This window comes from Falco naumanni, chromosome 8 (genome assembly GCF_017639655.2).
Source record: "Falco naumanni isolate bFalNau1 chromosome 8, bFalNau1.pat, whole genome shotgun sequence".
In the NCBI taxonomy this organism is placed as follows: Eukaryota; Metazoa; Chordata; class Aves; order Falconiformes; family Falconidae; genus Falco; species Falco naumanni.
Genome location: NC_054061.1, coordinates 63,209,663 through 63,222,436, shown reverse-complemented (window position 1 = coordinate 63,222,436; position 12,774 = coordinate 63,209,663). Strand labels below are relative to the sequence as shown.

The 12,774-nt window shown below is 40.6% G+C and overlaps 2 protein-coding genes across 5 annotated transcripts in view; one reads left to right on the top strand and one right to left on the bottom strand.

The window, feature by feature from the left end:
- DNAH7 (dynein axonemal heavy chain 7) overlaps positions 1-3,054 on the top strand; it is a 111,913-nt gene extending 108,859 nt beyond the window's left edge. Inside the window, exons 62-64 of the mRNA XM_040603717.1 lie at positions 715-892; positions 2,223-2,326; positions 2,719-3,054. Coding sequence (XP_040459651.1) covers positions 715-892; positions 2,223-2,326; positions 2,719-2,925 — 489 coding nt within the window. The 3' untranslated portion in view covers positions 2,926-3,054. The remainder of the gene's footprint in view (positions 1-714; positions 893-2,222; positions 2,327-2,718) is intronic.
- Positions 3,055-3,142: 88 nt separating this feature from the next.
- SLC39A10 (solute carrier family 39 member 10) overlaps positions 3,143-12,774 on the bottom strand; it is a 53,605-nt gene continuing 43,973 nt past the window's right edge. For 2 of the 4 annotated variants that reach the window (XM_040603712.1, XM_040603711.1), the window contains exons 8-10: positions 11,075-11,155; positions 9,050-9,240; positions 3,143-6,381 (exon numbers count right to left, since the gene is read on the bottom strand). In XM_040603712.1, the coding sequence (XP_040459646.1) occupies positions 6,223-6,381; positions 9,050-9,240; positions 11,075-11,155 (431 nt within the window). In that variant the 3' untranslated portion in view covers positions 3,143-6,222. The remainder of the gene's footprint in view (positions 6,382-9,049; positions 9,241-11,074; positions 11,156-12,774) is intronic. The other 2 variants (XM_040603714.1, XM_040603715.1) reach the window with 2 other exon arrangements.

The window sequence follows — 12,774 nt, the reverse complement described above, 5'->3', positions numbered from 1 at the left end:
ATACTTGTAGCAAAATTTTTTCAGACATTATTCAAAACTGATGTTTGCAACAATCAGAAAAAGGTCCTTGCATGCAGTAAATGTTCGCCATTGCAACACACCTCACATATATTACGACCAAATCCAATTAATTCTGTCATTTTAGAAATCGTATTTATATGGAGGCCTCCACAGTGTAAAGCTATTAAAAGAACAACAACAAAAAAATATCCCAAAACCCCCTTGCACACACCCCAGCATCAACAGAAGTTTACTCAGGCCGCCTAGCCTCCTCACCTGCACTACGCTGTACGCACAACAGGCGACTTTGCCCCTGGAAGGGAAATATGCTCCTTCCAAAGAGCAAACAGCCTGCAACCAGCTGTCGGTTGCACAGAGAATAAAGGTGGGCGCTGGGCCCTCACTAACGAGGGAGGGAAGGGGGTTTGATGAGCTGACAAGGGTGATGCATGTTTTAACAGACATCCTCAGACAAAGCCCTTCATACAAGCCAAGGATCTCCAGGCAAGGATTCTCACAGAAGCTAGTGACACTTTAAAGAGACGGCAGCAGCCAGAGTCCCTCTGCTTTCAGATTCACAAAGGGAGAAATTACTTCTGCTGTTAATTTCGAAGATACTTGCTTTCCTAAGTACTAAAACAAAACCCAAAATCAACTAAACAAAACCAAGCACTTTTCTTTTCTTTTCTCCTCCTCTCTCTTTTGCTGCTGAAGCTGTGGTATGAAAATGGAACTCCACCAGTCTTCTGGATCTCAGGACTCTTCTTCCCTCAAGCGTTCTTAACAGGTGCCCAGCAGAACTATGCCAGAAAATACAGCATTCCGATAGACCTACTGGAATTTGACTACGAAGTGCTGGAAGATAAGGAATATGAAATTGCTCCTGAAGATGGTAAGTAAACACATGACAAAATTACCTGCCTTTGCTGACGCATTCAGGGATAGCATTAATTTGCAGGCTCAGAGTTACGCAATTAAGTTAATGAATTCGGCCAGAAAACACACACAATGCACTGCTCCCATGAGATGCCCCAGAAGTGAAGAGGCAAAGACTGTTGAGAGTCCTTAAGACCTGCTGAGCTCAGCTCACCTGTCGGAGCAGCATGCAAATACAACAGGAGTAGCATGCAAGTTCAACGGAACACCAGCTGCCTACACCAGGTCAGGCTTTTGCAGCGATACCTAGCCTGCCCTTCTCCCCTCTCCCCTTTATTTGGCTCCATTAGCAGGTATGGCTGAAGATGCCCCATTTCCTAAGCCAAGGAAAACCAAACAGTTAAGTAGAGAAGGTGTCTGTCCTACTTTACTGTCCCTAGGAAAATATCTTAGGGATACAATCACAATGTGTAACAGAGGAGCGCTCCACGTGGGGAATTTTTTATCAAACCACTTCATTATATATTACTTACCTTAGGTTCCAGTTGCAGATGCGTTTGTTAGCTTACCCTTCCTCAGAAGGGCGGGCGGATGGAACGGTTCCTCGTACTCTTTCCTGAGGATCGGTTTGACTGGAAGTTGTGGAAGGAGAAGGCCTTGGCAGTTGCCTGGGAGACGCACGTCCAGTCAAGTTTTGAGGCATTTTCTGTTGGGCATCTTTATTTTTCGTTTTAGGAGTTACAGTTTTCAGTCTACAGAGGTTTTTTTTTGCTTCTGGAGAGCTGATGGAATGACAGCTGTCATTCTATCATGTCATCGTGAGATCAAAGTAAAGACAGTTATGTTTTTGAAACATTTACTTTTTTTTCTTTACTGCTTTAGTGAACCACTTTAGAAAGGTTTAAGCAATTTGAAACGTAAGCAATGAAACAACGTGAAGACTACCTAGTGAAAGACCGTTTATACAGTCAAATCTTCCAGGTTTGGAAGCATTAGAGCTGACAGAGGTAGTACATACAGAAGACTGTAATAATGACAACTGTAAAAAGTGTCCCGCACTGTGGATAATTTTTAAGCTGTCACTCAACATTCAGAAAAGGCTGGCTACCTTATGGTATCACTAGACATTATGACTTTACAAAACTTTACAGAATTGTAATCATAGTAGATTGTAATAAAGGACAAGATTGTCTTGAAGTTATTTTATCATCACTTGGAACACACAAGATTGACAAAAAGTCCCGCGCACTCTGAGCCGACAGCCCCGTGTGTTGCGCTAGCTGCTGCTCTTGGCTGGAAGACGTTTCCAGTTTTTGCATAATGCGGTATCTTTCCAACTGATTCAGGGGTCTACGTTCACGGACTGTTCTTGGATGGAGCACGCTGGAACAGGCAAACTAAGAAGCTAGGAGAATCTCATCCAAAAATCCTCTATGATACAGTACCTGTGGTCAGTATCTTTTGTTTGGTCACATTTTATACTGGTATATGCCCACAAATACTGTAGAATTACTACTTAGTTCTAAGTCTTGAAGGAAGTAACAGGGTAATTATTAAAAAAGAAGATAATTTAATAGAAATGTTTTGCTTTGAAATAGAAATAAAGTGTCTGAGAGGAGCTGAGACCCTGTTAATGACAGTGACAGGAAGTTTGGTGTTGCACGTTTTGGGAGAGGGAGACAATCTGCTAAGAAAGAGGAAACAAGAAACAAGTTTCCAGGGCTTAAAAAACAAACCAACCAAAAACCCAACAATGTCAGAATACTTTGGCCAAGCCAAAACTGTTTCCTTTTTTTTTTTTTTTACCTGAAATGGAAAGTATTATTTTATTCTTTACTGCAGATATGGCTAAAGCCATGTAAGAGAGCAGACATTCCACAGCGACCAAGTTACCTGGCCCCCGTGTACAAAACCAGCGAGAGAAGAGGGATCCTGTCAACTACAGGCCATTCCACCAACTTCGTCACCGCAGTGACCCTCCCTTCAGACAAACCGCAAGAACACTGGATCAGGCGGGGTGTGGCATTACTGTGTCAGCTTAACTCATAAACACAATAAACACAAACTCATAACCACAGTTTATGGAGGTAGGTGCGTTCTCCAGATCACTTGTAAGGGATGCATGTCAGTCCTGAAATGCCACATAAAAAGAGAAATCAAAATGGGTTTGCTTACGATGTTTCATTCGTGCCTTTCATGAGATTTGAAATCGAATACTAAAATACAAAGGTGCACAATAAAACCTTATAAAAGCCAACAAAAATAATCTGCTCCTTGAATAATTTTATTTTCTGAAGGCTCCTTATTTATAAGGAACATACATAAAATGAACACAACACTGTTGACAATGAACAAAACAGCATTTGATCATTTCCAGCTTTATAAAATTTAAAAAAAATGATTTAGTTATAACAAAAAGACTGATAGCTCAGCAAGTTATCTTATAGGACCATAATCACATTTTAAACCATAGACTCAATTGTTAATAGGGAGGGGAAAGAAAAAAAAAAGTTTTTAAAAAAAATAATCACACTGCATCTAGCAACTACATTATTTTCTAAGCATAATCACAGCGGATTGAGTGCAATGTGATCTACATCAAAATTCATATGGGATGTCACACAGTGACAGCATTGTAATATACAAGTAACATTTATGCCCTCCAACAAATACAAGTTAAATGAGACTCTGGATTCAAGCAGAATGGAATGTTGAAGCCAAGTAGAAATGTAGTGGAATTCAGATTGTCTGTAACATGACTCAGAAGTGTACGTTAGAATCATTTGGAATTCAATACTGGTGGAAACATACAGAAGTCACAGCTCTTACACTGCTCTTCGTAACTTGTAATAAATACTAGAAAATAAAAGGAAACAACCCATATTTAATGAAAAATACAGTACCTACCTTCAAGGACCACTTTTTTCCCTTGTCTGAAGATGGTCTTGGAAGGAAGTTAACTATCTTCCTACAGAGGCAGTGTATTAAGCTATAACCCTAGTCCAACTAATACAAAAGTAAATAGACTACCTGAAATATAGAAATCTTCATTTGTAAAAGGATTTAAAGAAATAAACTTTAAAAAATGGTTTGACAAAATACCAGTTCAACCACATAAAGACCCCCTTATACTCGACAGAATGAACAGGAAAAGGAGAGTTAAGGGTCGGTTTAATTTACAGGAAACATAGGTTGTTTAAACGTAGATCCTCAGAAGGTATCCAGTCAGTTAAGTCTCTTTGAAAATGGTGCTCAGTGACCTAACACGGGCACTCTGAAACAAATGTCACCCGGGATCTTTAGACTGCAGCAATTCAGTAATCTGAAGCTAACAACGGCATGTTTGCTAATTAAGGTCCAACAGCAGACGTCTTTAAAGAAGCAAAAAGAAAACCTGAGTTCAGGGCACGGAACGGCTGCAGCCTGAACGCTGGGCTTTTGGCTCCTTCACTGAAGAAGTCGCGCCCCTCCTTGAAATGGACCCTTAATACTGTGTCTTGGTACTGCGCTAGGCAGAAATACTGGCAAGGACCAACCGACAGCTTTAAAAATCACGAGCTGCTCTCGGTAAAAACGACATTGACTAATGCGGCTTCAAAATAAGGGCCACAGGAGACACACATGAACTTGAAATGGAATGAAGATACCGACTGGCTCCCGTTAAAGGCGTTGGGATCGGTGGGTTTAGCAGCTACACTGGCACCAAGCGGACCGAAACGAAACTTGCGGCACGTAGTCAAAATACAGCTTTTACCTGGCATACGCGTAAAAGAAGACGACCTGTATGTTTTAAAAAAGGCTACTACCATGCTTAGGACTGGTACTACAGAATCAACTTGCACTCCTCACAAACCCACAGTTTTTTTAAGGAGATGGGGTACAAAAAGAGCTAACTCCCGTCTGGCAATATAAGCGTATCAGCACAATGCGATCTAGGACAGCTGATCCCAGCAAGTTAAGGCCCAGATTTTCAGTCTATCCTTCCAAATTACACATACCACGGATCTATCACATCTGCTTTTTAATAATCTAATTTAAATACCATAATTGTAAAAAAATATCATAGAAATGAACTCCTTTATGCTGGAAATAGAAATCTTACATACTCTCTGTACTGCCAGAAATGGCTGGTGCTACAACATCCGATATCGAGGCATTGTAGAAACAGATTTTGAGCTGAAATTACAGTATTGTAAATAACCTACCAGTACTACATACACAGAGCATAATTTAACCTTGGTGCCCCGGTTCAGTAACTAACTAGCATCTCGCACTTTGGATTGTTTTAACATGAAGAGGAGACAACAGTCCAAAAATAATAGTTTAAAAAATGGAGAAATTCCCATACGGATTCTCTGTAAAAGAGTTTGCACAAATTCACAGCCACAATTCTTCAGTAGTTTATGCTGCAAGTGGCACACAATACATGTTTAGCATCTGTAAAAAAGAACCAGAAATAGCTCAATAACTCCAACATCAGGGACTTCCCCAAGCTAACACTAATTCTACTGCATTTTGCATTTTCCTACTAATATCAAGGAACAAACATCAAATAAATCTTAGTCAGGAAAAACATCGTCAAACTGATCCTCGACAGAACATAGCACTTTGCAGAGTATATTCAACAGCCTGCCTTCTTACACACGAAGTTTATAACGCTGGAGTGCAGCTTAATGCATATTCTAAGAATTTTAACAGTGTTTAAGGTTTGGGGGTTTCTTTTCTAAAATTTAAACCAGCACAGTGGTTTCCAATTGTGTGCTGTTCCAAGATTTAATACTTCAAGTCACCACTATGCAGAAGAATCAGCACAGAATGAATGTATATCTCTACGCAAACACACGCGTATATATATGCATGCATATCTGTGTGTGTATATATGTATCTCTACACATATATAGAGAGATACATATATACTCTACTTAAGACTTATGTGGCACTAAAGGCTTACTCGGGTTCCTTGCAGAGGTATGAATTTCAGCTGTAACGTTTCAGATGTGCTAATGAAATGGTATTTTCCCGGAGGAGTACACCATTCACTGTATTTTCTTCTTTCTTAAGCAAGCAGTGCTTCCTGTACAGTACACTGAACTTGGCATGTATTTCTCGCATTTAGTATTTCCTAATTGTCGATCACTCGAGTTCACAAGATGCACTGGGCAATATTTCATCTGATTTGAATTAGAAAAAAAGCAGAAGTTAATCTACACAGAAATGAATATACTGTACTTGTGTAAGTAGTGCAAGCCACCGCTTTTCCTCTGAGCAATGTGCGTACAGTGAAACAGTGCAGACTCAAAGCCATACAGTAACATTATTGTAACCACAGTGATTACCAGAATTAGGTCAAAACTGGATGTCAAGCACAATTTTATCTTCATAGAGGGCAATCACCAGCATGATGGCAAATCCAAGCAGCAGGCCTAGATTCTGAAGAATGAACTGCCCCACAGGACAATAACCGTGCTCTTCATTATCGCCATCTCCATGAAGCATTTCTGGAAGCTAAAGGGAAAAAACAGATTAAAGTAATCTCTGTTCCATTTACACACAGACAAGTTTACAGGATGATATATCATCAAGAATAAATACCCCAGGATTCAGTTATAAAAACAATACACTGAGACAGCTTAAACTCTGCCTAACCACAAAAACATCTGACAAAACACGAGCACGTCATGTATTTACAAAAAACCCTAAAGATGCCTTTCCTTTGGACTCCCCCCCCCCCCCCCCCCAAGCTTTTACCAGATCACATATCTGCTTGAACTTTTAAGTTCCCCAGGATAAAGACCGGTCTGTCAGTCTTTGCTCTTTCGGGGTCTTTTACCCAATTAAAATTGTCATGCTCAAATAAACATAAAAAAGAATTTACTATTTCTACAGTAATTACATTGGTATAGATCTACCCTTTACAATAACTGCTGATTAACTTAGCCAGTCATTTGTCATGTTACATGCTTTCACATATTCACATGCATGTCCCTCTTAAATATGGGAATAATTCCTACAAGTAATTCAAGCAAAAATCTATGTGAAGCTATAAAAAAATTCTGAAAGCTCTGAATATTCCTTATATTCCTCATCTTTGAAAAGAAGTCCAAAAGTACTGATGAAAGTAACAAATAAATAACAGCAGACTTTAAAATTGTAAAAAATAGATCTTACAAACTGTCTTACGAAGCCACCCATACAGAAGAGAAGTAACTTAAAATGTTTTACAAAGAAAGGAATTCCTTCAAGACACACTTGGTACAGGAAAACAATACAGAACAAAAATGGAAACTTCATGTAGCACACAGCACAAAGCTCTATTTACTGCTCCTTGTTAGATAGGCTAGAATAGTTTTGGTTATTCCAAGGACCTGAATACGGCACAACAATGACAAATCATCCGTGCAGCAGAGCTGCTAAAAACCCCAAATACATTACCCATCTGGTCTTGCATTGCTGTATTTCAGAAAGGTTCGTAAAGCTCACAACTCAAGCTGACCCACTGAGTATTTTAAATATGAAAAATATACTGGTGTGAAAAATGTTTATCACCAGATAAACAGTAGACCGGACAGTTTAACAGCAAGCACTACACCAAACTACAAAGTACTGTTGAGTCATTAAGAATAAATGAACTAATCACAGACTTCACTGAAGATTGCTATAGCTGTCATGTTGGCAGGCAAGATTTGCTGCAAAATTGTTTTCTTTTTTAATAAATCAGAAACAAAAATTTGTATTCACCAAGTAACACAAAACCTGGTCAGAGAGTTGTGCTAGCATTGCAGTTCTCACTTCCATGTTTTCTGAATGGAAGATCTGCACCTAATTCAAGTTTTGTAATCAGCTTCTACAGAGACATAACATTGCTAAGATGCTCTTAAGAATAACTGAAGAATATTCTGTCATCTGTTTCAAAACCTAGGAAGAGCACAGTGCTGTGACGAGCAGAGGTGGAAGGCTTAGCTACGGCTAGTGACAGCTGTCATGTGTGGCACTGAACAGCGTGTAAAAGACCCCTTTGAGATAGAAAAAAAGGTTATTTAACCGTAACCAGTACTATGGGCACACTCCCCACCACGGTCTCTCTGCTGGAGCATCCCTCAAAGCCAGAACTCCAGTTCCAGTTCAGTATTTTTCTACAAGCAGTGTGTAGCCGCACCAGGCGATCCAGGTAGCAATCTACTGGTAATCGGTAGGTGGCTTCTTAGTCTGTTTGAGGAGCAAAGTAACAGCTGGGAGGAAGCTGGCCTCTGCCTTGGATGTCTGTACTAGGGAAAAGCAGTTTGTGAACGAGGCGACGGCAGTCCAGGGAGCCACCCCACAAGCAGCTGTCTGAACCCTTGTGAATTAAAGCTTTAGCTGGGCTGCAGTTTCTATCTAACTGGCTACCAGATCTGTCCTTAAAAATCCAGGGAAGTGAGCTGAGCATTACAAAATACCCCAAAAAAGAAAACTGATCTCATTATCGCTGGGCTTGGGAAAGACAAGAAGTGAGAAAACTGGCTTATTTAAATGCAGCTCTGAAGCTGCTTAGGCAAAAAATCAGGACTGAGTTTGGACTGATAGCATGTGCTTAAGTGCTTTACTGCCTGAAAGACCTGCATCTGCAGTGCACACACACTAAATACAGTGTACCTTTGTGTTCTTGAAGCAGCAGCAGTTATCTACCAGGTAACTTTTTAAAAAGCTAATCACCGCAAGAGCTGTGGATGACTGGCTGCTCATGCTAAGGGTTCAGACTAACCTTTCCAGAATCAAATATATGAAGGTTAAATTTTAGAGAACAATTTAAGTACTTGATTGAACTCCAGCATCTGATGGCCCATCCACAAAACCAGGGAATCATCCTATTTTTGTAGTGAGAAGTTACTATTTTTATTAGCTTATTAGTGGGAAGTGTGAGCGTCTTTCCCATCGCCCCTGTAGTTTCTGTATTTTAACAGAAGTCACTGGCAGACTTCGGCAGCAGAAACCTAAACAGGCAAGCAACTATAAGACTTCACTACATCTTTCAAAGCATCTGCAACGTTTTAAGAAGCCATAGAACAGAAACAGCCACCTACTGTCTACAGATATTTTACGTGCTATAACAAAACCAGTTCTGTCGTAGGTGCCATTTCGGGTCCTTGGGTGTATGCGTGGAATGCAAAAGTGACAGAGAATCGAACCACCTTACCATGTCAACCAGTGCCACGTAGAGGAACATGCCTGCGGTGACTGCAAAGATCCACAAGGTGATGTTATTAGCGTACTGTCCCACCGCTGTGCCAATCAGCATCCCTATGTAAGCCATCATGGCAGACAGGAGGTTGTACACAATAGCTTGCTTTACTGTCATACCGGCTTTAAGAAGCACAGCAAAGTCACCTAAAATGAGGACAGAACACGGGGGGGGGGGGGGGGGGGGTTAGTATCGACGCTTCTCAGAAGAGTAGGCAGAGAAATGAGCGCGCATTTACTGTGACACCAATCCAAGGCACTGCCAAAGTAAAAATGCTGCTACGGAGGCTCAAAGGAAGACTGGGCAACAGGCTATGACAACTCTCGTAGGAACTGCACTTATGTGTGGCAATCTCTGGATTAAAGTATGATTTAAAGGTGCGTATTCACTGTGCTGATAGTCAGAAAGGTAACAGCGATCAATGGTTAAAGGTCAGTGGAGGAGCCTAGATCTGGTCCTCCCACAGAATCCATCTGTGCCTACAGACTTCACAGAAGCTCTCCATGGCACATAAACACAGAGGCTTAGTTTCAGTCAACACCTGTGAAAATTCCTCTTGGCTATATACGCCTCGTTCTGCAAATTCAAAAGGAGGATAGCGTGCATCAGTCCCCACGGAAGGTGACAATGAATTTGAGAAACAGAGCACTAGGCAAGGAAGAGTTACATTCAGAAAGAATGACTTCACGTCCATGCCGAGTCAGGTCTCTGGTTTAAGACATGCCAGGTTAACCTGTTCTATTTTTAATTCAGGACAGCTCTGCTGAAGGTCCTGATAGAGGCAGACGTTCTATAAAGATCTAAATTTTCATCTTGTCATCAGCCCAGATAGTTTTACTCCCTTCAGACTGAACTCTTGTAAATATGAGGAGCAGAAAATGAGCTGCAGTCCTGAGGGCAATTAATACAGTATTCCCATGTCCAATATGCTAGAAATTGATTGCTCAATCCAGAATCAAAACCTAGAATCGACATTAAAAATATGGACAGTGAACTATTCCCTTACACAAGGTTAATCTACTCATGTTAACCTAGCAAGTTATAAGCACGCCAGTGTATACTGCCATCCTTTCTGTACTGCAGCAGCTCCTCTTACCTAGCGAGTGTACAGCACCCTTGTCAAACCACGAACCTCTGCTGTACTATGTCCCATTGGTGCCCAGGACTTACCTTATACTTAGTATCTGCCTATATAAAATGCTTTCGCTCATCATCTCCAAGGCTTTTTTTTTACCTGTTTTACCTTACTTTTGCTCAATCAGAACTAGCAGCTCGTCAGCTAAGCGAGCTGTGAGTACATACACAGTGCCAGCTAGCACAGTTTCATGTTACTGGCAAAGAAGACACAGCTCCTCCCTCCAGGTGCTCTTTCGTAAATCCCAGGGTGCACCAACATCTCATGCCGTGTGCCTTATGGCTCCCAGGAAAACAAGAGGTTTCATCACGGTTAGCCAACCCCAAGAAGAGGTGGTGCAGTGTGGGGGCAAGGATCACTGGCACTGGCAACAACGCCTACGGGCTGTACCCTAAATTGTCATCCACACCTGCTGGACTCGGCAACGACTGGCATAAAGCATCTTCCGAAGACCTCCATGAAGAATTTTATTTAGGGAAGCTCGTGTTTACTTAATGACTTGACTCTGTTTAAGGAAATGCCACACAGTCTCATGTGAAACACCCTCTGTAAAATGCAGAGGTATAACACCAAAATGTAAACTGTATGCTCCTAAAAACTTTTTAAAAACCATATTCAAAAAGCTTCACAGAACTGCTGTAACTAGGTACCGGCCAATATAATCCTCTATTAATGTTCTCATTATGTAGTCCGAGGCAATCCTGCTGTTACTGTCTGAAGTTCTGGCCACCCTTGCAGCATCTGCATTGCATTGTGCTTATCAGGATGAGTACCACAGCAGCTTTCAGATAAATATTTTGTACAGATGAAGACACTGAACACATTGAGATTATAGAATTAGTTACCTAATTCATGGGGAAGCTCATGACAAAATACTGCTATAGATGTACTAATTCCTCCTGTCAGTCCAGCACTAAAAGCTGCTCCTAGAGGAAAGGAAAAAAGAAAATTTGAATGATATTTTACTATTATCAACAGACTTTCCAGAGATGACAGCCTTCTGTTAGAACGCACACTCTAACACTTTTCATTACATCCGTGTCCTGTCTGTGTATAAACTGAAAATACTGGAAATATCTTGGATGTGCATTACTACTGCATACTTTATTACTTAGTTTACCTGAAAAACAAATCCTGGGAGAGGAGAACACAACTGAGCAAAACAAAGACATAAGAGGCAACAAACTAATAAACAGCACCACTTTTACGAACTCTCAAGTACATCAGGACAGTTAAGAATGCACATGAGCAACAGCCTAGCTCTCTCCTTTCCAGGCTGGAATTCCAAACTACTGTCTAACCCGTAACCTCTCTATTTTCCTTGATGCTTATTTGGAGAGCGCATATCAGCAACATTAATAAGCCAGACTTGGAAAATAACGAGGAGAAAAACATCGGCATAAACCTCTTTCAGTAACTTTTCCGTAAGCTAATTTAATTTAATCATCTTTAAGTTCATACCTTAAATAATTCTGAGATGAGAAAACTGGTATTAAGTTTCTGTACTGTAGCAGAGAGAGGCACAAGAAGAGCCTACAGTGAGCAGTCAGAACAGGCAAAATAAAGCAGAAAGAGAAGACACAATCTGAAGACAGAGAGGAAATTTAACTTTCCTCTGGATTCCTCATAAGGTGATATATTAAAAAGACGAACATGCTTTTCTAAAACCTACATTTTACCAAAGAATCAGCTGTTTGGGCTTGACACAGGAATATTTAGAAATGGAGTGTCAATACAGTGAAGTTCTCAACAGATGGCGCAGTGATCCTTTTGGGCCTTAGAAGCCACGGTCTAAATGTCTTACCTGTTTCATGTGAAAATGAAGCACAATGTTAATTTTTATGGAGTTTAGTTTCTTTAGAAATTGTCTGCAGAAAGTGGAGAAACTGTAGCAGATTGCACTGTTAACTCTAGACCCTGCGTAAGTAGCTTATCCCCCATCCTTCAGAATGGGTACGTTCCTTCTGCTAGTAGTTCAGAACCCTGCGTGCTCCACTCCTAGGAGCTACTTCAGTAAGAAATTAGAAGGGTACACTTCAGCACTCTCACCATCACTTGGACGGCTATGGCATATATTCAAATTCACATCTTTTACAGTTCGAATCACATTTAGAGGGCTATGTGAACCAAAGGTGATTTAATAAATCTAATAAAATCTGTTTGGTACTTCAATTTCTTCTACAGTTGGCTAGAAATAAATCTATACTGACCATAAGCCGAAACAATACTTTGCTCAACCAAAAATTAAATTTTCCTAAGTAGTACTCTTATTATTTTGGTAACCTGACTCATAGTACATTTATTATTTACAAATACCTTATAGCTCTATGCATAAATAATAACAGAAATAGTAATAGTATTATAACTAAGACTGAAAGGCACTTTGTCGTTACTCAAAGGCAAATACTAGGACCCAGAGAGCAGACGCGCATTGCACAGGCTCCGTGGTTCATACGGAGGTTTGCCTGCACCTCTCGTGAGCTGGCAGATTGCTGCTGGCACTGCTACCCATACAGTAACCTCGGTGGCCACAGTCACAGCCTAT